Source organism: Pelecanus crispus, chromosome 9 (assembly GCF_030463565.1).
Source record: "Pelecanus crispus isolate bPelCri1 chromosome 9, bPelCri1.pri, whole genome shotgun sequence".
Taxonomy (NCBI): Eukaryota; Metazoa; Chordata; class Aves; order Pelecaniformes; family Pelecanidae; genus Pelecanus; species Pelecanus crispus.
Window position 1 is genome coordinate 18,275,237 of NC_134651.1, and position 26,266 is coordinate 18,301,502.

General features: G+C 37.7%; 1 protein-coding gene across 7 annotated transcripts; it reads right to left on the reverse strand.

Moving 5' to 3' along the window:
* Positions 1–3,302: 3,302 nt before the first annotated feature.
* On the reverse strand, positions 3,303–25,212 carry TRPC1 (transient receptor potential cation channel subfamily C member 1). 7 transcript variants are annotated; one of them, XM_075716091.1, is made up of 13 exons: positions 25,077–25,212; positions 23,126–23,280; positions 21,782–21,883; positions 20,715–20,917; positions 19,171–19,302; positions 17,686–17,881; positions 15,657–15,993; positions 10,836–10,975; positions 8,598–8,741; positions 5,524–5,699; positions 5,165–5,366; positions 4,433–4,627; positions 3,303–3,594 (listed from the first exon to the last, which is right to left on the reverse strand). In XM_075716091.1, the coding sequence occupies exons 1-13, from the start codon at positions 25,210–25,212 to the stop codon at positions 3,367–3,369; spliced, it is 2,346 nt and encodes a 781-aa protein (XP_075572206.1). In that variant the 3' UTR covers positions 3,303–3,366. The 7 variants fall into 7 exon arrangements, with proteins under 7 accessions (XP_075572206.1, XP_075572207.1, XP_075572208.1 ...); XM_075716092.1 differs by lacking the exon at positions 21,782–21,883; XM_075716093.1 differs by lacking the exons at positions 19,171–19,302; positions 21,782–21,883.
* Between the last annotated feature and the right edge of the window lie 1,054 nt (positions 25,213–26,266).

Consider the following 26,266-nt stretch of genomic DNA (forward strand, 5'->3'; position numbering starts at 1 on the left):
CTCTCCGCATTTCTCAGGAGCAGCCTGGGGAGAAGCAATGTGGAAATCATGCTCGGAAGTGTCTTGAACTACAATAATCTACTTTTATTTATGATGACATGACCATCTGTCATGCAGCTTTTTTCAGTGAGGCAGGAACAGTCTGGCAGCCTGCTCCTCCACTCCCAAATGACAGGTAGGGAAAGCTCCTGCCTGCTTTTCTCAACACTCCCTTTAGACCAGTTTCTTTCCCAAATCGAAGCACTGACAAGCAGTAGCCCTGCAATAGGGAACAGGAGCCAGGACTTAAAGAAACACAGAGCGGTGCCAGTTTTCTCAAGTAAAAATCGGTTACAAAACATAGGTAACAACTACTACAACTTTTTAAAAGCAGATGTAGTGACTGTAAGCTTCAGACATTTAAAATCCAACCTGTAACCAAACAGAACCAAAATTATCTAACCGCAATACAATTTCTGAAATCATTTCAACAGAAACAATAATCAAAGCCATAGTTTAGCAAGAGCATAAAGTAAGCTGACTTTCACTAATGGTTTTGACCTTTTTGTTGCAAATGGAGGTAGCATGAAAATTTCCATCTGGTTTTCATTCATCAAGGCAAAGTAAGCTCCAAGACAAAGCAGACATTAACATGAAAGGAAAGAAAAATCAACATTTTTCAGTAGTCTCAGAAAACCCACTCAGTCCTTTCATGACATGCACTAAAATTTGTACAAAGAAATTCTGAATCCTATAGCCAAGTAAACTCCAGCTTCTCCAAGCCTTTTTTTTGACATCCCAGTTTAAAGAAGTATCACAGACACTAAAAATTTTGTCTCTCTGCATGTCCAGAACCGTTCTGTGAGTGTGCATGAGGGAGATCTTGGAGCCCCAACTGCAGACTACTCCTGGGACAGCCAGTATTAAATTGCCAAATGAGAAAGCAATAGCATGTTTAATACGTGTGAACGAGGAAAATCTAAACGGTTAAGACAAGATAGACTAAATTGTAAAAAGCACTCTGTATTGATTAGTAGCCAAGTAGATAGGAAGACTGCAACAGCTTTCAAACAAGGCAGAGATGCAAAGTGTCATACAACTAAGGTACTACAGAAAACAAACTTCTCTCTCTCTATCTGGTATCTATCACTTTACAGGTATGCATTCCAGGGACAAATAAAAACTCTGCAACCCCCAGATCCAATCCAAACCCCCCAAAAGTGCCTTGAAATAAGACAATTCTTCCTAAGGACATGTCTACGCTGTAGTAGAACACAGTGCCACATGACAATGACTGAGCTAGCTCTGAGTGACTCTGCTTAACTTATGGAAAGCAATTAGAAATAGCTACGTTAGCATGATGCTTCACACAGATAAACATACCCAGCTTCCCAGAAGAACTAACTAGTGTGAGCCGAGTGCCAAGCAGCTACTACTGCATCTAGAATCCAATCTAGCTTGTTTGGAATTAACTCAGGTATCACTGCATGGTGCCATTTAAATGAACTTAAAGTTAACAGGATGGTTCCACAAGGAAAAAAGGTAATAATACATTAATACCAGCTACCTTCCTTAAACTTATTATCTTAACATGAGAAAGAAATTACTTTCAATATGGTACCTGATATAATGTGTTTCAAATATGACTAATATTAATACAACCATATTTGAATTTCAAAGAGATTTTATTTGTCTGCTTCCTTTTTTGGATATACATAACATACACAGCACAGTTTTTATGTTGGTGTATTATTCGAACATGAGATCTGAGTCCAAATACAAAATTCAGTGATCCTCTTTGAACACAAGAGGTTAGTTTCTTATTCACATGAAAAGCCAACAGACTTATCAGAATACCTCTATACTGTAAGACTTCTGGAAGCAGAGTATTAAACCCTAGTTCAGATATACATAATTTCATAGTACAGAAAATATATTACCTTTACAAGAAAGAGTTTTGTAAGAATTCCTTCAAAAAAGTAAACATTCATGTAAGCCTCCACTCTATCAACCTCCCAAAATCAACTGTAGTCAAAGAACACTATGGCTACCTGCGCCTTCTGGACATGAGACCATTTTAGAAGAGCACCATCGTAACAGTAAAATTGTCAACCAATCCTTTAACTGTCATAAATATACTTATTTCATAATTAAAAATACAGGAATCTCACATTTCCCAATTACAATTTGTCAGCTTGAAGTATATATAAGCATATAAAGCCATATAGGACCCTCTAGCACAGAAAATCCACAAAGCCCTTACTGTTGATTGTAAGCAAAGTCAAATCACATGTTTTCACAAAACATAGTATTCCTGACACAAAAAGAAGTTTAGCTTGGCAACAACTGTGGTAAAAAAAAAAAAAAAGGGAAAAAGAGAAGTTTAAAAGTAGGATATGTAACACCTGTCTAAAGCAGGCCCTTCTAAACTGTATCTGTCCAATGACCAGATTCAATGTATGTTCTCAGAGAAGGAAGTGTATGGTGTTCCACAGGAATTGTTCAGCATTGCAAACAACAGCACTCATGTGCACCACCTCATTTTTGTTAAATAACAGGTTTTAGCAATTCAAATAATTTATCATCCAGATTTTAAAAACCCAAGGCATTAAACATTAAAAGTTCACAGGTTAGTTTTAAAATTCTGTTCCCAATCTTAACATGTATAGTAAAATGTACTTTTGAGGCACCGCTGAAAAATCCAAGCAGGAATTGATTGTCTTACATATAACCATAAACATTCAAGAAATGGTTGGTCTATTTTGAGTTCAAAATTTCAATGTTCCCACAAAAGGGATGAGTCTTGATGATTTGATTTCCTGTATTCTATAAATGTTAGTATACAGTCAACGGTAACATACAAAACTTGGCACTATAACTGCCTCTTTCAGAGCCATACAGTCTTCGCATGCACTGTAACCTACAGTCAAACATAATTTCCAACTGTGCTGGAAATGTTCTATTATTCTATATCTGACTTTTCTATTAAAAATAAACATAGGCTGGATTTTTGTCTTAAAAAGCCTATCTTCTCCCACAACTTGAAAAACAAGTATCAAAAAGGAACAAACAGCAAAAATAGAAGAAATAAACACATTGTGCTAGTTACGAAGCTCTGACACCTGACAGCCACAGTCTGAGAAACATTAAAAAAATTCCCATATACAAATTTTATATACACACTAAGATAAAGAGCTTAAGAAAATTACTATATCTGTTTTTGCATTTATTTCCACCACTTCCGCATCTAGCCGCAACTCATGCAAACGCATTTTCAATTGTATTATTGTGCAATAATCTTTTCTATTTGGTCTGGCAACAGAATTAGATCAACACTTTCACCTACAGGTATCTAAAAGTACACACTTTTTGTTTAAAAGTTAGGCTTTAGTTTCTGGGATAAAACATAGCATATTTAGAAGTTCGAAAGCCAAGCAGGTCTCTCATTTCATTTCGGAATTTTGACAAGTCTTGCCGCAGTTCATTTAGGTTTTCCACAGTTGCCTGATCCGTGCTTTGCATCTTCTGTCTCATGGAAGTCAAGTAACGGTGGACTAAGCAACACATCACCTTTTGATAATTCTCATCTCTCTTTTGCTTCAGATTTCTCCATTCCTTTAAACAAACATCACACATTTACTATGGAAAAGTGACTTTTGAGCCCTAAAGCCTGTATACAATTACACAGAGAATAAACATGAACAAAATAACAAAGCTATTTTATAGGTACATCCTGAGGTGCACAAATGTACAATACATGTAAATTGCCAGCAAAACTTAAATTATAATCTGCTGTACCAGCAGAATTGAAAATTTTTAATCTACCTGGCTTGGTAATCATTCTATAAGCAATTAAGAGTTTAACAGTTCCATTAGCCTGAATGTTTCTCAATGCACATGCCATAAAGTCTTGGAATTTAGTTTATTTAATATTATTTTTGTCAGCAAGAAGATGCAAAATTAGTATGCAAAATTACAGGGTACAATAAAAAGGTTTATTTAACAAAAAAATATTCCTCCCCCCAACAATGACAGGCTTTAGCGATCCTTTTTGGTTATTTGATACTTCTGTAAAATGTTTAAAACGAATTACCTTCCCCAAAGAATACTCTAACCTCACCATTTTTGAGATTAGCACATACTTCCTTGAGGTTTCTATGAGTTTTCAATCAATCAAAGCATTTTTTCCAGACTATTTCTGGGGGAACTGGGGATTGGAGGGAAGGGGGTTGCAATTCCCAAAACTGAAAGGTATCAGAATCTTACTTAAGTAGAAACAGGTAACACTTACTTATTTGTATTTTGGATGCAACACAGATTATTCTATAGTTCCTATTTATCTTAAGTCGCACTCACCATGTGACAGGCAGCTTCATGCAGCATTTGCTGATTCATTTTAGCAAGCAGCATCTTTCCAGCATCAGTGCCTCCAGCTTTCCCAATCAATTCTTACCTTTAGGCTGTTCTGACGTTTCACTTTGCCACTTGATGTATGAGAGCAGATCCATTTACTGAGACTGTTGAAAAGATAACAGATAGTCTTGGGAGAGGGAATAACATTGAAAGGTGGAGGTAGCGTGCATTTGTCATCAAAGTAGCTAAGCCAAAGCTTGGCACGAGCAAACTTCCATTCCTTATCTTCATGATTCTAAAGCATCAGAAACATTAACAGAGATCAGAAGCAAAAACATTAACAGGCTATTTCGTAAGTTTTATTTTCTCATACCTCAAAAACTGACTGTTACTTAAGTTTGATTATACAGTATTTTAACAAATTTGTTACTAATATTAATTAAAATACAAACCAAATCTCTTCAATTCACTATATACTCTAGTGTAAATACAAAATTCAGCTATGAAGGTATAAACCCCCTATCAAATGCCCAAGCACCACACTTTATCAAGAATAGCATCTTGACTTGAACAGCCATTGTATCAAGAAATTCTTCAATCCCCAGAGGGCCAAAGCCTTGCCCATATTCCACATGCACAGTACCCATTTTATTTGGATCAAGGTAAATAAAAAGTTCGTATTTGAAGGAAAGATAGCCCTTGTGAGCTCAGAGACTGAGCTAATCCATGGAGGTCTGTAGATTAGTCTACACATTGTAGGAAGAAATTTGTATAGACACAAGATGCAAAGATACAGCTAGCAATTATTAGTAATTAATCAGAAACCACTTACTGCTATCAGCTGAAAACTTTTATGAAGCATTGCCACAAGGAGTTTAGTTAATACTATCACAACCACCACATTGTAGGTACCAACAATAACAGCACCCACAAAAGACTGTAATTCTTCACCATAGCTAAAACGTGTGACAAAGATTGCTACATGTGCCAGGGAGAATATATACCAGAACAGAGCAAAACATGTGCCAATAAACCTACAAAAACAAGGAAAAGAATCTGGTTAGGTAAAGCAAATACCAGAAGTGAGTTTACTTAACGTAAATTCAAGTTCAGTGAAAAATTCCACTTTTGTTTAATTACGAGGAATTAAGGGCTAGAACAATACAGCTATTTCATAGATATCAAACTCACGAATGGAATGTGTCATTGCTCTGTTGTTCACAGAAAATCCCTGCACAGTCCTTTTCTTCATTTACGGTAAATCCTTTATCATAAAGTTGTGTCAATCCAATTGTGAACGAGAACAAGACAAGAAGAAACATGCCCAGAAATTTTCCAAAATCTTGTAGCATCTGCCCCATTGAAATCTGTGAAATAGATTTATTTCCAATTTTAGTAAAACATGTAGTTATTTTTGTTTGTATTCTCTCCTTCAGCCTCTAATCAAGAAAAAAAAATCTACTTACATTTTAAATATTTAACTTAAAATTTAAGATGCTAAACAGACCTCAGAATCAGGAGGTACCATTGTACCATTTTTCAGTCAATAATTCTAGATGTTAAAAGAAAATTTAAGTAGTTTTAACATCACTTCATAAGTTCATATCTTTCAATTAACCATAAGCAACAGTATGTACACCTTATTCTCTATTTGTAATAACAATGGCAATAAGGAACTCACAAGTCAACAGATAAAAGCAGTAAATTAAATGCCTTTGAACATAAATACCATCACAGAAAGTTAAGAAAACACTTAATAAGGACACTGAATTAATCAAAATATTTGGAATCATAATTCATCACTAATCAAAAAATAGTATACCAAAGCCCATCTGCAGAAAACAGAATTAATTCACTGTATGTTTTATGTAAGATTTTAAATATACACAATGTGTAGGTGTATAAGCACATAAAAATTGAAGGGTGTAAAGTATAGAAGATATGACACTAAATTTAGATCATTAGTTTCCATTTCATACAGAAGCTTGCAAGAGTACAAATACAGTATCTTTAAAGAAAAAAAAAAAAATTATGCTTATGCATTTTTCCAATGCAGAGAAGACCCTGACTTACTTCTGTTGTAACCACCAATTTTTACACAGGCACAGCATAAACTGTTTATGGCATTTAAATTACTTTTCCTACAAACTTCCTCAGAGAATAATATCCTATATTATAATATCCTATTATAAAGAATGCAAATATACAAAATGGGGTCAGGTAAATCTAATCCTCTATATAAATCAGTGTGTGGAAAGCCTAATCCTATATGAATCACAATCTGTACCAAATCATAGTCCAGAATTGTACCACTGGTCAGGTTTTGCAAGTACAAGTTTACCAGGAGATGAAGCGCCAGCTCCTGCTCCCTCCCATGCTGCTGGAAACTCACTGAATACCCCTGCTGCACAGCAGATTCTCTCTGATTTTTTTGCACAGTTTGCCACGGACATGGAGAATCTGCAACTGTAGGCAAAACTATGCAGTAATTATTTCATTTGGTCAGAGGATGAATGTAATCCCCATCGTACTCTTTCATCACATCTATCCTCTTAAAGGAAAAAAAAAAAAACCCCAAACCCAAAACATCTACCATTTAACTGACACATAGCCACAGTCAAGAGAGACAAAGTAGATGAAACAGGAATGCACAAAAAGTGCAAACCACCCAAAACTATTTTGTTTGGAATAGAGTCTAACAACACTGCCCAAATACCAGTTGCTTTCTTCATACAGTCATGCTATTCTTTTCTAAGTATGTAGAATTTCTAAGCATTTGAAATCTAATGATGTAATCTAGGGGAATATTATTCTATCTTCTGTTAGTAATAAAAACCCACCACACAGAGCCAACTTACAAACCTGTATTAAAATATTTTTTATTAATCAATAAGTAACTGAATGCTTAAAAATAACTCTAATAGCCAAGAGAACACAGTAGCTGCTTTCCCCCCCCACTGCTGGGTTTCCATGCCATATTTGATTACCACCATTTGAACTTTGTGACCTACTTTCAGAAAATACTGTAAGAGCTGTTGCACAAGCTGTACTGGCCAACAGTAATAACATAAGCTTCAGTGTGCCACTGAATGGGGTGACTGTTGACTGTTTTTATTTACTTGGAAAATTTCATAACATAGCCTCCTAATAAAAAACTTGTGAAAGATCTAGTACATAAATAAATATGCACATTAAACAGTGACTCTCTTTAAAATGTGGAGAGACTTCAGTGTTCAATCAATTTGTATAACAAGCCTAATGCTTACTGCAGCATCAAGACTTTAGTCAAAATACACAAGTACATTTCCATTTAGAAAAATGTATTACAGGAAAAAAAAAAAAAATTAACAGCAACATAGTCACAGCTAGAGAGAAAAGGGCAAGAAGTAAAACAAACAAACAAAAAACCCTGAGAGGAGAAACAGGCTTCTTCCAATAACATTAAACTGGTTACAAGAACTATGAACATTCTTTTTAAAGCACTTTTTATGATGACTTTAAAAAGACCAATTTAACAAGCCATTATTTTTCTTTTCAAAGAAGGACTACTCTGTATGAAACAAAAATATTCTAAAAGATAATTATTTGTGCAGCAAGATAAAATACTCTAACTCACTAAAATGAGCTGAACCTTCAAAGCTGGAAGTTTTCAGCTAGATCCTAAAGCCTTGATACAAGACCTAGTGATCTGAACCAAAATTATTTACTTCAGAACCTCTTTTGATACAGCTCTAGTTGCAGAGCAAGAGTTTTTTTTTTAAAAAAAAAAAAGCTGCTCCCAAATATTTATTCTGCCTTTATGCTTAACAGTGATAATGTTTCTTGCAGGATCCTTTCCGATCATCCTCTTGCCACAAAGCTCTTAAAACTAGTCCTGTTCATTAGAAGAGAAGACAAAGCATTGATGATCATTTGCATAGAACTTTATGGCAGTTTATTACAGTTTTCAAACTGCCAACGCTTACACAGTACGTTAAACTAACAACAGATAAAAACAAAAAGACAGTATAGGTATGGTTATCATGGAAAAAATATTATTAAAAAAGCGAACCACACGAGGTCTTCCGTTCTTTTTCTTACCTTTTTTCCATCTAAATCAGTATGTTTTACATGAGAGATTAAAAAACCAAACTTCAATGCAACACCACTTCTTTCTACTTTTTACTTTCTGACTTTCTTAATTTATTCTTTTTCTTTTCAGTAAGACTCTTTATAGCAAATTAAGATCAAGTTTAATTATTTTCTCAAGCAGTAATGATATTCACCTGGAGTGGTCCCAGAATAGAGCTGGTTGTGTACATGAAGAAGAGACGCAGATAACTAAGAACATTAGCAAAAGCAAAAAGACCTTCTGCCACTAGGGTAGGATGGAATGCATCCCAGTCCTTCCTTTCAGCATAATCATGAAACTGCAATATAAAAAGGACAAACGGATACCACTGACATTATACATACAGAAATGCACCCATGCACCGCTTCCTTCTTCTGCCTCCAAAACAGGCCACAGCTTTAAAGAAATTAACATATATGATTCATAGGTGGCTTACGTCTTTCAGATATCTCACACTTTTTAGACAAAGGCATTTTAAAAGCCATTCCAGAGGGAGCCAGAAATCAGATTATTTAAATTCAACACCTAACTCTGCCACTCACTTGCTCAGCAAACCATTTATTTCTCTGTTCTGCTTTCCCTTCTACTCTGTTTTGCATGGTTTGTTGAAACAGGGACTCTGGTACTTTATAAACATGTCCACTGTCTAGTGTAATAGGCTTCAGTCAAAAAAAACATTAAAATGCTGCAAAGAAAACTAATGTACACATGCAATTGCAATGTGGTAACAGCTGGTCTTAAGTAGTTTTAGAAAGGTTTAGAAATACTTAGGACCTGAGGTTCCTTCACTGGATTTTATAAATGACTACCGAAAATGGAAGTCACAAGTAAACTGTTGGTGTAAATACACCCTTAAAGTATATCCACTAGGTACTATTCAACTATTCATGGAATATCCACAGATCCCTAACTTTCAGCTTTGCTGAAAACATTCACCATGTATATTACCAGCTTCTCCTGTCTCAAAATGGTCATTCAAAAACTAAGGAACTCAAAGCTGCTTTAAAATAACTTGCCCAAAACTGTGCTGAATGAAGATCGCAAGAAACAGGGATAAACATGTTTTTGTATGTTGCAATTGCATGTGTACAAATCCTGCTACAGAGACTCTTCCTTTATTTCTTACAGCTTCAGTGTCTCTAATATGGACCTAAGATGTAAACCAAGCATTTTTATTTGGTTTTCTAAATAATTTATAAACTATAAAAATAAATTTTGCCATATAAAAGTGGCCAAAAAAGTCATCGTGTGCCTGTTACATAGGACAGGAGTCCTGCATCTTCAAAAAGGTTACAACTTAAATTAGCAGCAAAGGGCTCTTATCTCAGCAAAGGAACTACTACTACAGACGTGTGCTGGTTGCAAAGCAAATGGTTGGGAAGGCAGCCCAACATGGCATTCTCTCTGTATTTTTTCCAAGAAATGGAGCTTTAGTTTCCAAATGATTACCAGCCTCTGAATCAATGCAAGAATAGGTAAATGAGCCAAACACCAAGTTGGGAGGAACTGAACCAGTCTATTTCCCTCCCAACTGCCAGACAGCTGTCAACTCACAGTTTGCAATACAAAATAATGGTGCTACTGCACTGGCTTGAATTTTACTAAAATATTCATATGCAATGGTCTGGCAGCTTGCCATATGCTGTGTGGCTAACAACACATGCAACAGAATGGGAATGATCGTTTTTGAAATTTGTATCTTCAATCAAATCCAGATGGTTTTTCACAGAGAAAAGACAAAGCTCCTCTATGGTCTCTTTTTTTTTTCTTCCTTACTACCAAAAAGACCCCCAAATAAAAAAAAACCCCACCAAACCAAAAACAATTAACCCCCCCTCCAAACTACTTATGACATTTAAGCATATGTAATCAAAAGCTAAATAAAACTTTCCATAACAAAAAAGCATTAGGCAATCTAAACACAGAGATTACTATTAGCATTCTGCATAGTACTGATGTATGGAATGAGGTGAGTTCAAATGCCAGATCAGATGACCTGTATGGGGAGATTTCCCCAAATGAAAATCAAGCCATTTAGAAGACCAGTCAGTTCTTAGAAAGAAGACAGTAGCTCTGTGTGGGGTCCCTGAGTACTTGGACATGTCTTGATGTGTCTTCTAACTCCCATTTGTCTCATCAACTTCTCTTTCAAGCCCAAGATGCAACAAGACCAGCGATCTTGACTACATGGCATATACCACATAGAACATTCAACTCCGAAGCCTGAACTGTATCCACATAGTAGGCTATACTAATGTATTACACTTACCTACAACATACTACTACTAACATACTACACATAACATATCTTCACCTATTTTGCAGCAATGTACTAACATATTTGCCCAGTCAGTCCCAGAGGAGCTTTGGATCTATGAAGATAGGTGCTCACCTTGTTATGGGCAACGACTTTGAGGGCAAAAGTTGCCAAATACAGGGAATTCATGACAAAACTAAGCTGATTACGGGATTCTTCTAAAAAGTCTTCTAAACCATCATACCAGAGTCTTTTAACATCTGACCACACCATTCCTGCAGGGAAAAAACCAAAAGCCAGGGAAGTCAAGCCATTGCACTGAACAGATATTGTTTTACAACTACAACTTCTACAACTAAAGCACTTTTGACCAGCTTTTGTGAATGATGTTTTAGCAAAGAGAAAGAATTGGAGTAATCAAGTAAAATTACTACAAGCGTTGCATCGGATTACAAGCATTAATCATAACGCAATGAGATTTTAACCTTTTCAAGCCTGCTTTCCAACTAAGGAACACATTCTCCAATAAAAAAAGGCATGAGAGGAAATGAATAGGAGAAAAATTGTACAGGAAAAGGTCAAATTTAAATAAAGGTATAGGGCTAGAATACAAATGCATTTTCTGAATGAAAAGTACTCACCTTTTCCCAAAAGCATTCTGGAAAGCATTACATTGCTATATGAAGTATCAGGTACTTTTGGGAAGTGTGTAGGTATTATAAAATGTTTTTTAAGAATAATCAGCTCAGTAACTGTTACTGAAAAGATCCAAAAAATAGAAACTTTTCCTACCCTAACTGATACTAAACAACATTACCACAGAAAAGAGACCATGACTTAAGATTACAAAAATCATAAGTTTAACTTAGAGCAAAATGCATTTAAATATTCAGGATATTTATAGCAAACTGAATTTTACCATTGTTAACCATGTCTGGCTGTATGGCAAAATACAGTTGCTAAGAATTTACCTAACTGAATGTCTGTTACAGACTTGACATTTTTATAAAACTTGAAAGAACCGTTAGATGAAACATAATGGCACCTTTGATTTCTAATTTAATTTTTTTTGAGTACTTCAGACGTATGCTACTATATTTAGGACAAGAAGAAAAGCAGCATATGTATAAATGGTAGTCAAAAATTGTTAGACTTGGTTCAGCTTTTAGGACTTTGCAACTTCTGTAAAACTTTGGCCCAGTACGAGCAAGGTCCAGTGAATGGAAAAAAAAAATCAGATACTTATGCATGACTTTATTTGTTCAGTCAGCTTTACAGCAATGTTGGAAGGCATAATAAAAAAAATGTGCTGTGCACAGTTCATCAAAAGACTTATATAAATCTCTCTTCTTCCTGGTTACAAAGAAAGTATTTCTAGACCAGAACCTCTGTGCTCCTCCATATGATCACCATGTATTTTACACTGAATTTGTTACAGCATCAGTAAAAGGAGTTAGAGAAGTATTAGATGCTATAATTGATGTTATTTACACACACAAGAATTTGAGTTCTGATGCTTTAATTTGCTGGGGAAGACACTTGTATGATTTAGGCTCACTAACTTAGAAAAGAGAATTAGTGTATTCATGATTTTGAAAGTTAATCTAGCAAGCTGAGTGGGAGTGTCAATCAGCTCGAGGGTAGGAAGGCCCTGCAGAGGGACCTGGACAGGCTGGATCAATGGGCCAAGGCCAACTGTATGAGGTTCAACAAGGCCAAGTGCCGGGTCCTGCACTTCGGGCACAACAACCCCATGCAGTGCTACAGGCTTGGGGAGGAGTGGCTGGAAAGCTGCCTGGCCGAAAAGGACCTGGGGGTGTTGGTAGATAGCCAGCTGAACATGAGCCAGCAGTGTGCCCAGGTGGCCAAGAAGGCCAACAGCATCCTGGCTTGTATCAGGAATAGTGTGGCCAGCAGGAGCAGGGAGGTGATTGTCCCCCTGTACTCGGCGCTGGTGAGGCCGCACCTGGAATACTGTGTCCAGTTTTGGGCCTCTCAATACAAGAAGGACATTGAGGTGCTGGAGCGTGTCCGGAGAAGGGCAACGAAGCTGGTGAAGGGTCTGGAGCACAGGCCTTATGAGGAGCAGCTGAGGGAACTGGGGTTGTTTAGCCTGGAGAAGAGGAGGCTGAGGGGAGACCTTATCGCTCTCTACAACTGCCTGAAAGGAGGTTGTAGGGAGGTGGGTGTGGGTCTCTTCTCCCAAGTAGTTAGCGATAGGATGAGAAGAAATGGGCTCAAGCTGCGCCAGGGGAGGTTTAGACTGGAAATTAGGAAAAATTTCTTCACGGAAAGGGTGGTCGAGCATTGGAACAGGCTGCCCAGAGAGGTGGTGGAGTCCCCATCCCTGGAAGTGTTCAAAAAACGGGTAGATGTGGCACTTTGGGACATGGTTTAGTCTAGTCTACCCTTGATTGGCTTAGTGTGGACTTGGTAGTGTAGGTTAATGGTTGGACTGGATGATCTTAAAGGTCTTTTCCAACCTAAACGATTCTATGATTCTAAAACACAAAACTTGCTGCTAACTAAGTGTTAGAAATTCTGTTGTGGCCATTTTGACATTGATTTTTAGGAATAATTTTAATGGGACTATGGAAGATGATAATGTAGGTAAATTCTTGTTACTTGGTTCTTTTTATTCCAGTTAATTTTGTCACACATTTTCTAAATACATTCTTTTTTCATTTACTGAATATTTGTAAGGAAACAGTAAAATATGTCATTACAAAATATGCATTTAAGCTATAAATGCAATTGCTATTTTAAAAAAATCTTAAGATTCAATAATGTGAAAAATAACCTGATTTTAATGATTTTATGTTACGTATAGGTCATTTTTCAATCCTATCTGAAATCTGCATGTTAAATACTACGTGAAGAAAATGAAACCTTTCTATAGACTTTCATTAAAGTTTCCAAGACCACCTAATGACACACTTTTGCCTACATTAGATTTGATAGAACAAAAGAATTTCTAAATTCAGATATTTAATCTCAAAACAAAGGAGGAGTATGTAACATTGTTTTGTACTCTATATTTGAAGTTTTCAAGTTTCTTTTGAGACCTGTCTGCATTTGCATGTCGGGTACTGAGTATTTCCAAAATCTGCATGAACTACTCAACAGTTTTAATATAGCTTAACAATTAAAGGAATCACCGTTACAAAAAACCCTAGCCTAAAATAGCAAACCACCCACAACTACTTAGATAAAAACTGTAGTGTTTCTGACTATATCATTGCTTTTTACAAGTCCAGTCAACCAAATGATACATATCTAATTACCTTACATTAAGGTATAAGTTTCCATGAGTTTATCTACCAAATTTTAATGTAAAAACAAACACACACCAACCAACAACATGTTAAAAGGTTTTATGAATTTCCAAACAAAACAAAGTTCATGAGTACTCAAAAAAAATTATACCTGTGCTCCCTCTACTGCATCAACCAGAATTAACATGCATCCTTTCAGGTACAGATACGACAATCGGTGACAATGACATACAGAAACTGAATGTTTCTGTGTTTTAAACCAAGGATGAGGTAAATGCACAACTGGAATTTATTAGACTAAGATGGAGTATGCATGCACAAACATAGATAACATACATTTTTTTCCTTTAAACAATACGCCAACTCTGCAACAAGTCCAAATTGTATCATTATTTTTCAAACCAAGCATTACAGAATTGGTCATGAAAAGACTGAGTTGTTACTTATTTTTGATGTACCACTAAACTGGCAATTTTGTATATATATTCAAAGTCCTTTCCCTGAGCTGAGTAGAATGCTATAAAAATTTCACATTTACAACTATGAAAGAAATTTTGCAGAACCCTAAATTTTGGCAGTTGTTTAAAGTTGGATTAATCCAACAAAAATGTACAGAATCCTCCTGTTTTATCTAGTTAGAGCATGTTAAAATAGAAATGAAAACAGTGCAGGAAATGATTTTATAACTGTCACCTGCATGCTTACACCAACTATTTGCAATCTGGAAAAAATATAATTAACTTGCATATAATGCACAAATACTTTTATTCTACTTTACGATTACATAAAGATCTTAGCTAGACTTTCAAAGAAACAATAGTTTTACTAGTAATATTCAGATTCTAACATAATTCCATACACAAACACACGAGTAATTAAGAAGCTCAGATCATTCCTACTACTTTTTTATAGAATTCATAGAATCATGGAATATCCTGAATTGGAAGGGACCCACACAGATCATAAAGTCCAACTACTGACTCCCAACAGGGCAACCTAAAAGTTAAACCATGTACCTAAGAGTGTTGTGCAAACACTTCTTATAAAAGGGAGCTGGAAGAAATTAAGTTTTGTGGATTGTTGGCTGATGAAAAAACAAAACAAGTTTGACTCACAGTGATTAAACGACCTACATACTAATACTACCTATTCATTAGAAGTTATTGGAAAAAATCTAAAGCAATGTCTGAATTAATTTTATTCCTCAACTTAGCACCAAGGAAAACTAGTTGATGACAGGCTCTTACCTGTTACAAAACTACTAATCTGAGGAACACACGCTTACTTTGCCTTCATGTTATTTTTCTTTCCTTTTTTTTTTTTTTAAGATCAGAATTTTAAAACATCTAGGAAGATACACAGCTTTTACATTAATTTGTTGTTGCAGAACTGAATCTCATTTGCATCACTCTGCTACCAGTCCTCCTGAAGAAAAATTCACATTCCTCGTCTGTTAGATCATACAACAATACTTCACTTTCTGTGATAACTAGAGATTGTTGTACCACTTCACATCCCTTCCTCAAAATGTGTTTGTTTTTTTTCCTGTAACACTATCCTCCAAAGAGCAAACTTCAGTCAAGCAATGAGCAACATGCTGATTTCCTAAGAAGGCAGTACAAATCATTGTTGTTTAATCAACATCAGCAATTGTCATCCAATCTACTCAAATCATACCTACCAATTAGCCATATTATCAGAAGATAGTCTATTCTCTCAAGGGCTGGTCCCATTGTATTCTTCTTATCCTCATTGTAGACAAGGGAGTACAAATTAAGTAATAACAGAAATGTGAAATATGAAGCTCCATGAATAATAAACTTCATAAAAGGAGTGTGAATTATTCGACCTACTCGAGATTTAGGGGCTAACAAGTAACACAGGGACAGAACTGGCCAGAAAACGCCAACAGTCAAAACAGTCAAAATTTTCTTGCATGTGTGCTTGCGTCGATAGCCTGCCATCTGTCCAAACCATACAGTGTTTAGAAACTGCTGGCAGTTAGACTGAGCAACAAACTGGGAGGGTGGAAAAAAAGAAACAAACAAGAAATCAGTCTCAGGTTTCTTAATACAGATTACTAATTTACATTACTAAAATTAATTTTCAAACTATGTGTAGTTACTATTGAACAGGAAAAGGCAAGAATATGAAGTTGAAATAATTGTGTCATAAGAGAACAAGTGCTATGGACCCACTATGATTATAAACATCATTATTTCAATTTCCTTCTAAAGCCAGCAAGTAAACATGAATTATACATAGTAGACTTTTAATGATTTTCAGGTTCAGAATTACTTTGGATTTCTAATTATTCAGAAATCTAGCATATAAATAACATCATAACTCAGACAGCTTGTCTGTTATTATAAAATCCAGTGATCTTTTCTGAAGAATAAGATACTGTTACTGTAAAATACTATCCACATTGTAAAACACACCACCAACACCTTGTAAGACGAGGACTAAAGTGGCCAAGAGTTTTATACATACCAGTTTTTAAAATCATTATGGCTCTATTCAGCCTGGTTAATTTTAAATCAGAGTAACCTATGTTGTATCAGTCCCTCAAAAGAAGATCATTTTGGCCTGAAGATTATGTAGATTATGCAAATGTAGTTTCAAATATCATGCGCTTCTGTGCATGGAGTTACAAAAGAATATATTTCACTAGAGGATAGTTTGTCATTTAATTAAAAAAAAAAAAAAATCAACAAAAAGAACCTTGATATTATCATCACATTTTAGAAAGCATCAGAAAAAACTGTCACTATAGTAAACTTGCCAGGAAGAAAACATATTCTCCAAGGACACTTTCCTCATACCACACAAAAAACTGTTGTTATTCTCCAACCACTGTGGTAAAAACAAGCTATGCTCAAAATCAGAACATCTGAAATACTTCAGTGTGGTATGCTCGTTTAACGCATACCAGAAATGTGTAATGCTGATTCCAGGACATTCCATAGCTATGGCTTATGACTTTTAAACACTATCTATTTTAACAGTTTTACAAACAGTTTAAGCCTAGATATGTAGAACAGACAGAATTATAATGCCTTCTGCAAATGCCAACTGAAAATGGATTTTGCACGGAAAGGAAATTTTCTCTCTGTCCCTGGTCCTTGTACTAGAATCCCATAAATATCCGTTTGCCTTCTGGTACAGCAAAACTAGAGTTATAATTTGTCAAGGGATAAAGACAACAATGACCTAGCGCATGGAATAAGTTCCAATGGCATAAAAAGGCGCTACTATTCTGGAACAGCAGTACTATTCAGTTATACCAGCACAGGTCTAACATAATTACTGAACAGCACAGACGAGGCCTGAGCCAAAGCTGAACAGCTAACGACAAGCAAGAAGATGATAAATCATGCATGGCACCTAAGGATCCATGCTTCCCTAGGCATGGATTTAATGAGGATCTGAACAAATAATTACCACTACCAGAGCTGTTCATAAGAGCACTAGTCTATACTCCAATACAGAAAATATCACATTCTTCTCCACAGTGAACAGTGAAGAAACACTCAGTGTCTTGCAATATCATTTCCCCGTTTTGCACACAGATGTTCTGTGTATTACCATCTCTTCTGTAACTCTTGCAAATTTATTTCCACTTCTATGTCTAGAGGCAGAACAACAAATTAATCAATCAGTAGCAAAATACGATATGGAAAGCCTATCAAATTACTGCAAAAACAAACCTCTTTTTGATTATACTTGATTGCAAGTTTTAAGCGGCTCAAGTTCATCCTCTCTTCCAACAATCCTCGCTTGTCTATATGTTCATCGCTAGATGTGTGATTCAGAATAACTTCCAGCTCCCGTGAATTCCGTGCTTGGGCAAGCAAATCTTTAGCAAAGGTTTTGCACTGTTGAGCTAGTTCCTCATAATCATTTCTGAAAGACACAGAAATGGTACATACTATTACACTGGACTGTATGTTATGCTAAGACAAATTTAAAAAAAACCACCCCGACAGTCGTATGTCAAGGTCCAAGCATTTTGAAGACAACTCTGAGTAGTTTCACCATGTAACATGACAATTACACTTCAGTTTAGTTTGCAACTCCACTAGAAAGGGAAAAATTCAGAAACACACTTACAGTATACAAATTCCTATCTTATGAGTTCCATATAAAGACTTAAAGCTTAGAATTATTTCCAGGAGATGAGAAAGTGTAGTAGCCACAAAATACGGCACTGGTAAGTCATCATTTGGACTTTCCACTTGGAAGGGAAGTTGTTTTGGGTTTTGCTTTATTCCTGTCATCTGAAAATTAAAGTCTATTCACTGAATACTATTTATTAATATAATAAACACAAGAAAAGAAACCACATGATTTGCTTGTCTCATCTGGCACACAGTCCATTTTAGTGCCAAGTTGTATCACAAAAATGCAACAGCTGAACTCTTATTAAGACAGACAATCAGCTATAAAATCAGAAAATTCATATGTTGTTTAGGAAAGTAGAATTTTACCCCATACAAACATTTGCTTTCATGTTCTCAGAAAGCTTTTGTGCTGATAAGTTTCAAAATGGTAGAAAAGTGTAGAGTTCAAACATAAAATTATACTAAGCATTTGTTCATTAAATAGACAGGGCATTTTCAGCACAAAATCTTCTACACACATATCCATATATATGCACAAATATATACATATGTAGATATATACATATATTTTTATATTTATATATATGTACACACACAGTATTTGGAGTCTTATAATATGACAAGCAAAATTAAGAAACAATACCCGAAACAACTCCCAGCATGAGTCAGGTCAGTATAAACAAGGTGTTGCATACTTCTACCCTGATGTAGGGAAAAAACGTGCCGAGTACTTATGAGATATTAATAAGATTAACAGGTGTGTGATCTTGAAATTTCAAGTCAGCATTTAGCACCATTTCTATTTATTTTTCCAGAGCAGAGCTGAAATTTGAACTGTTGGTGCAACTATGCACATACACAACTATCTACACCTAAAAGAATTTAAAGTAGCTAAACTGTCAAAATGACTGCTAATAAGGTATAAATTATATAACTTGTTATTATGTCTAATTATCAGTTTAAACACTCTAATGACAAAAAATAAAGAATAAACCTTCTCTAATGCATGCCCATTTCTATACATGTACTTTCATAGAAGTATTAAAGTTGGTTTGTGTTTTCAATTCCTACCTGAATTCAACCTCAACAAGGCTTAATTCTTTCAAGTCTGCACTAAGTTCAAAAGCTCGCAGGATCGGATCCTCCTCTGTCAACATTATTAAAGCAGGACTGGCCAAACACCGATAAATGTCAAGACGAAACCTGTGACAAAACAATAGCAAGCAAAATGAAGATGTTTCATGTGATTAGCAGTTTCAAACCAGAACTTAGCCTAAAAGTTTGCATAAAACAGTCAGCTGAAAGGCAAAACAATTGGGTTTCTTAAAATCAGACAGGAAAGCATTAAATGTAATACATCATGGAAGATACTGGCCTTCACATACTTTGAACACCTATTATTCTAAGTATCAAAAATTGGCCAAACTGGTTCTCTCTTTTTTCTTCTTTTCCTCACTACTTCAACTGTTATCAGTACATCAGCAGAAGGCCATCAGTTAAGGTAACAGTACTGGTAAAATTTTGACATTTTAAGTGTTGTACAGTAGCTCTTACGGTTCTTCAAGTGGAATAAGAGGGGGGAGTAAAGCATTTAAGGCAATCTTCTATTTTAACAAACTAAATTAAAAACAGTGGGGAGCTTTAATGTGCAATAAAAAAAAAAAAAACTTCAGGGAAAGCATCTGAAGGGATGTTTTCTTCTTGCAAAACTAGTGACTCATGAACACTGAAACAAAGTCTGTTATCCATTCTAGTTTAAAGTAAGAGCTGTTATCTCAAACATTTCTATTGTTTGTTTGCTTGGGATACCCTGACACCTTTTCTCATTCTGAAGTTAATGACATGGGGTATCAGACGATACCGAATGTGGCCTGCAGTAGCTGAATACCAGTAACAATTATCCTTTCACTTCCCTTATTTTTTAGTAACTTGGATACATACTGGAGTAATTATGTAATAATTAATTGTATATTGTAATTGCAGTCCGCTTATGATCTTTGAGCTCTGTGATTTTTCACCCCAACTCTCACATATTAAGTTGTATTCAACCCTCAAATACATTGTCAAGTTAACCAGACAAAGTATTAAGACTGGTAAATCCCTCTCCTCATTTGAACTTTTAATAAAAAGTTTTCTACTTTCAAAAATACTGAAGAAAAAAAGAAAAAAAATTGTCTTCGGTTTGCAGTCATCAATCCATGCTACACACTTTTAGAAACAGGATACAGAATTATCCACCTCCTCATTCTGGCTCAAAAAACCCCAAGTATTAACTAACTAAAGAAAAATTTTATTTGCATAGTTCCTATGCTCCCAAGCCAAAGATAGCTAGAATGTTTGTGACACAACTGGTAGAAAGAAAAGGCACTTAGCTTCATATGCACAGTGACTAAGAGCATAAAACCAAAACGAAAAAAAAAAAGCCACTGCCTCCCACCAGCCTTTTCAAGCACAACCAGTCCCAGAGAACTACCATCTCTCACAATAAAGGCTACAATATATTAAAGGAATCCACTCACAAACATCGCTTTAAAAAGAAAAAGGAAATACACTGAATCTGGCCCAAACAATACCAGAGAATTGTTTTGTTATTGTCTATGACTGGTAAGTCTTACCTGGAATGTCGCAGACTGTCTTTTTTGTTCTTTGCAGTACACAGTGTGCATTCACAGCCTACAGCATGAGGTTTGGGTAATGATATATCTTGCTTTAACAGCATGGTGAGAATTTCATAGTTGTTACGATGAGCAGCTAAAATGACAGGTGCCACATCCATGGTTGTTGAGTACTCTGGGTTCTGAATGCGTTCCATTAGTTTCTGGAATAAAATGTAGGAAGTATCTAAATTTATTACATACAGTTCTACTACAGTGTTTAAATGTAAGGGTTTTTTTGATTGTTCAACAATGAATTTCTCCTTCAAAATATCTTCCTATGTTTCGTAACATGAAAATAAGGAAAACTTTGTAACAACATTCAAACACCTCCCAGATAAATACTGGAAAAAGAAAGATGGACACAGAAATGTTTCTGGTTTACTTACATAGAAAACCTGACATTCAGTGCCTACCTTCTCCAACATACACGCATGATATTAAAAAGTATATTTTGTTCTAGTTTGAGAAAAAATTATATTTACTATCTAAGCACATAAAAAATATCCTGACTATATCATGCTCTGTTACACAATGCCTTATTCCTTCCCTCCCTCCACCTCCACTTGTGAACTTTTAAAAGTTCTTTGATACTTAAGCATTGCCAAGATAAGTTTCAACTGTTTAATTTCAAGGTGAAGATTTGATGTTTATAGATTTGCTCAAAAAAAATCTACGAAGCTTCAACACACGAATATACCCATTATAGGTCAAGGCTGCTAATTACCTTGCAAACAGTCTACAAGAAAAGATTTATAACCACTCTATTTTTTTTCTCTTCTGGACTAACTAGGCATCTGTTAGCATTTGGCATGTATAAAGCCACTGGATTCCTTAGGCAGTAAAGCAAAATAATATATTCTATCCTTTAAGATAAAAGAGGCTATACAAATAATCCCTAATGTCCAGATTCTATCACCTTAGAGATGTAGAATTTAATTTAAGAACATTGTTTTAAATACTACAGTTACCCAGAATGCAATAGCCCCCACTCCCCAACCAAAAATCAAGGAATAACAGCACTGAACTACAATGGTTGGTCTGGAGGATCTTTTTGGTCGGTGATTAAGTAGAATGTCAACAGCTCCCACCACTTCCGAGTCAATAGCCACCAAAAGTGCATCTGATGACTAAGGAAAGAAAACAAGTCATGTGAAAACAGCAGTAACTTAAACAGCATAGTCAATCTGAAGCCAAACTGCATTTTTTTTTAATATACTATTTTTAAATTTATTTTGAAAGTACTAAAATGATGTTCTGTATTATCACCATGCATATGAACAGGACTCAAATTCAGGCTGTCACTCCAGGAGTTAGCACAGCATTACTGACAATTTGTTTTATTGCATAAACAGAAGAACCAACTGCAGAAATTACTTTCCAGCAAAGATGATGCAGGATACTTGCAAAAATCAAGTTCTAAGGGAGAGTTTACCAGGTTATTAAAAATGTTAAAAGGAAGTATCTGTGTAACACAACTCAGGCATATGGGATACTTAATACTGTGGTAAAGCTAGGAATATAAGGGTTTTTTTCCGGGCTGGTAACTGCTTCTGAAACTTCTCTTATGTTGAGCTAAGCAGCTTTTCATTTTCCCTACAGTCGATATTATTCTTTTTCATTCACTTTAGAAAATATAAACTTCTACTTTAAAAATAAAAGACACAGCTTTTATTATTGCCGCTAAAAAGCAGATGCAGGGAAGGGAAAGCTTGTTGTTTTTTTCCCCCACCCAATATCAAACAACCTAACAAAAGATACTTCTTTTCCCTGCCTTACATACTTAAGCCATCATAGCTACAACTCTCCCAGCAGCAGCAGAGATGTTGCATATAGTTAAGGAAGTATTGTTGGGATGAAACTGCCTCTGTCATACAGCACAGATCAAGTTTAACAAGAAAGCACTGCAGAAATGCCTGCTTGCCTTAACTTAAAATCATCTAATATAATGTGTGTCTTTCTAACTGTGCTACCATTTTAAAAGTTATTATACTCCACCACTAGAGATCTCCGCATTCTATGCTTCTTAATACAATGTACTCTGACTATATACAGTTTCTTTTGCTTGAAGATAATGTATATACATTATCTCTGCAATAGGAATAACATTTAAAATAAAATTCAGACTTGTTAATATCATTGAAAATGTTACTTATACATTTGCCATGACAATAAAATCCCACTAGAAAAGTAAATTAGTGAGAAGAAAACACCTTCACAATTACTAAATGGAAAAAGAACTGAACTGCCTAGAAAGACAGATTCTACTTCCTTCCAAATTCTGACAGATTAACAGAGAAGATATATAAATAGTAGAATACACAGATCAATTAACTACACTGAAAATTTTCAATAACTTATGCGTTATATACCTGGCAGCCATAATCCAAAAGAAGCTGTAGTATGTCCAAGTTCTCATTTTCAATGGTTATGGTAACAGCATTTCGTCCAAGCACATCGACACAATTTATGTTCATTTCGCCCGAGCTGTTTTCTTCTAACAGCTTCTTAACCATGTAATAGTCACCTGCATAAATAACGTATGAATATCACTTGGTATTATTCTAAAGCAATAAAAGCACATGAACATTGTAAGTACCAGTTACCATCAAACAAGACAACGTTCCATAGCTGACAACAGACATTGAATATGTCAGACAACTAAGACGTCAAGGTAAATAAGCATTCTCTTATCAGGGAGGAAACTAAAGATATTTCCAGAGATCTCTTTCAGGAAAGCACTAAGACATGTACTTTAATCCACCGCTTTAGTTCCAGTCCTGAAAACAAACACACACAAAAGCATGGGTAGTTTTCAAAACTGGGGCGGTAGCTCATACATAACCTGAGAGACCCAGGAAACATCAAGTTCAACTACATCAGAGAAGGCTTCTCCGTTCAAAAGAGCCATAGGCTCAAAGAAGCCCTCTCTACAATGCTACAAACAGGTTTACATCTTCCTTGAGCAGAAGCCATATTAGTCTTCTATCAGCCCAATCTTAGCATATATATCATCAAAGCAGGTGTGATATGATGCTGCAATGTTATAAAATCCAAGCTAGCAAGTTTGATGACCAAGTAAAGCTAACTACAGTAAGATGTACGTAAGCTGCACTCTCCTACTTGACTGAAGTATAGACGCATCAGGCCGCCCTGTTCAGTGTTATTCTGTTTAATTGATTCTTCTTGCCAAAGAAAAAAAGCTTTGAATTATTTTTGTCTCTAGGATAACAAATTATTTTGCAGCATAGAGGACCATGGCAAAGACAGACCTTAGTGTAGAAAACTTACAGAAGCGTACGTAGACTACTTCTACGTGCAGTAGAATATGTACAGAGTCTGCAAGAGTACTGAACCAGCTATTATATAGACAATTACTTTTTTTTTTAAGATTTTTGTTGTGCATCCTTTTAGCTCCCTGAGCCTCTGTTTACGCTTAGGAAGCTGTGGCTTGGTGTGATCTTCAGGATAGACTACACCAGCAGCACGGCCGCAGGCAGGCCAGCTGCCTAAGAGCAGAGCAAGGCATCCCGCCACGGAGAGCACCAGAACAAACTTCCTAAGCCCGCTGGCTAACGTCACCGCAGAAATACTCCTACGGTTCTGAACTAACCTAAACACACAGCCAGCAGACAGCTCTGCATATAAACACACCGGCTTCTACAACCACGCTTATGTCCTGAAGTACACATAACCATTCAGCGCGCGATTAAAAGCCTATCTTAGAGTCTAACATTTTGGACGTGTTAAGATTAGTTTGATTTAAGACCGTTTCTCTACTTAAGGGTAACTAAATGTGTTCTTAAAGTAAGCAGCATATTTTAGAAAGGACAATCTCTTCCCATCCAGCACCATGGGTGGGAATCACAGGAAACCAGTCTCACGCATTCTGGGGATGTCTAGATAAGCCCCCAATTTTACAACTCCTCTACGCTCACAGACACTTTAACAGCGAACGCAGCAAGTATCTTAGGAACTCCTCCGACACAAAACGAACTCCCTCACAAACACAGGAGCTGGCCCAGAGCCTCCCTGCCCCCGGCGCCCGCCGGTTCCGGGGACAGCGGGAGGCGGCGGGGCCGGGGCCGGGGCCGGGGCCGGGGCCGGGGCCGGGGCCGGGCGCTGAGGCGAGGCCAGGCGCCGCGGTGCCCCCCAGCAGCAGCCGCGGGATTTGCCCCCAGCCCCCGCCGAACCGCCGGGCCGCGGCGCTGCCCCCGGGCGGAGGCGGGCTCGGGCCCTCGGAGCGAGCGGCCGAGGCCTCCGCTCCCCGAGGGCGCGGCGGGCGAGGCGGGGCCGGGCCGGGCCGGGCCGGGGGGCCGGTACCTTTGTCGCAAGCCAGCAGGAAGAGCTTCTCGTCCAGGGTGGTCTCCTCCTTCACCTGCCGCACGTCCTTCAGCGCCAGCAGCTTGTTCGGCGAGGCCGAGGCGGACGGGTCCGCGCTCTGGTACAAGGCGGCCATGGCGCCGGCTCCGCCAGGCCCATCAGAGCGCGGCCGGGGCGGTGGCGCGGCGCAGCGCGACCCCCGGTGCCCGCTGCCAGCCCGGCGGGCGCGGGGCGGCAACCCCCGGCGCTGTCAGCCCCGCGGGCGGGCGGGCAGGGCAGGGCAGGGCAGGGCGGAGGGCGGCCGCTCCCCGCCGCACTGCGCAGGCTCCGATGGCGGCGCCCCCCCGGCGAGGGGCAGCGGGAGGTGGGCGGCCCGGAGCGCCGCGGCGAGCGGCCGGCGGGCGAGGCGGCCCCGCCGCAGCCGCCGCCCCGTCTTCTCCTCCCGCGGCTCCGCCGTTTACCGCCCCTCCCGGCGGCGGGCAGGGGGCCGGGGGCAGCCGGGGATGGGCCCGCGCCCGTCAGGAGCTGCGAGGCGGCGGCGGCTCCGGGGCGGCGGCGGCTCCGGGCGCTGCCCGCCTCGCCGCACGGCCAGGCAGCGGGGACGCGCCGCAGCCCGTCAGCAGCAGCCGAGCAGCGCCTGGCCCCGTTCCGGCGCTCTCCCCGAGAGCTGATCTTCTCCCAGCTGCTGCGGTAACCGCGGCCCGGCTCACCCCAGCGTCGGGCTGCACAGCCTCAGGAGCACTGCGGGAGGCGTCTGCTGGGAAGTGTTTGGAAATTAGTGCCCTAAAACTGTCTTTCATTCACTTTCCTCTTCTGTGAATATTTCTAAGAATTGTACCTCTTTTCCCTTTTCACACTAAAATTACGTGCCGTAACGTCAAAAAGACATTTATATGAAACAATTTTTTTGTGCATTGCTCTAGTAGGAAATACGGGAACTTACCAAGCGCTTACTTCCTTAGTATCCATTTGCAGCACACAGAGGCACAGACCCAGACTTCACAGCTCTCCTGACTTCAGCTGAGCTATAAGGATTAACGTAAGCTGTATGCACTGCTTTTTGAATCTCCTTCAGGAAAAGCTTGTTTGGCTAACACTTGCACTCTTTAAAACTAACATTATTCTGAAAAGACAATTCTTCCCAGATGGTGTTAACTCTCATCCCTCAACATGTAGCTCTTAGTTAGCTT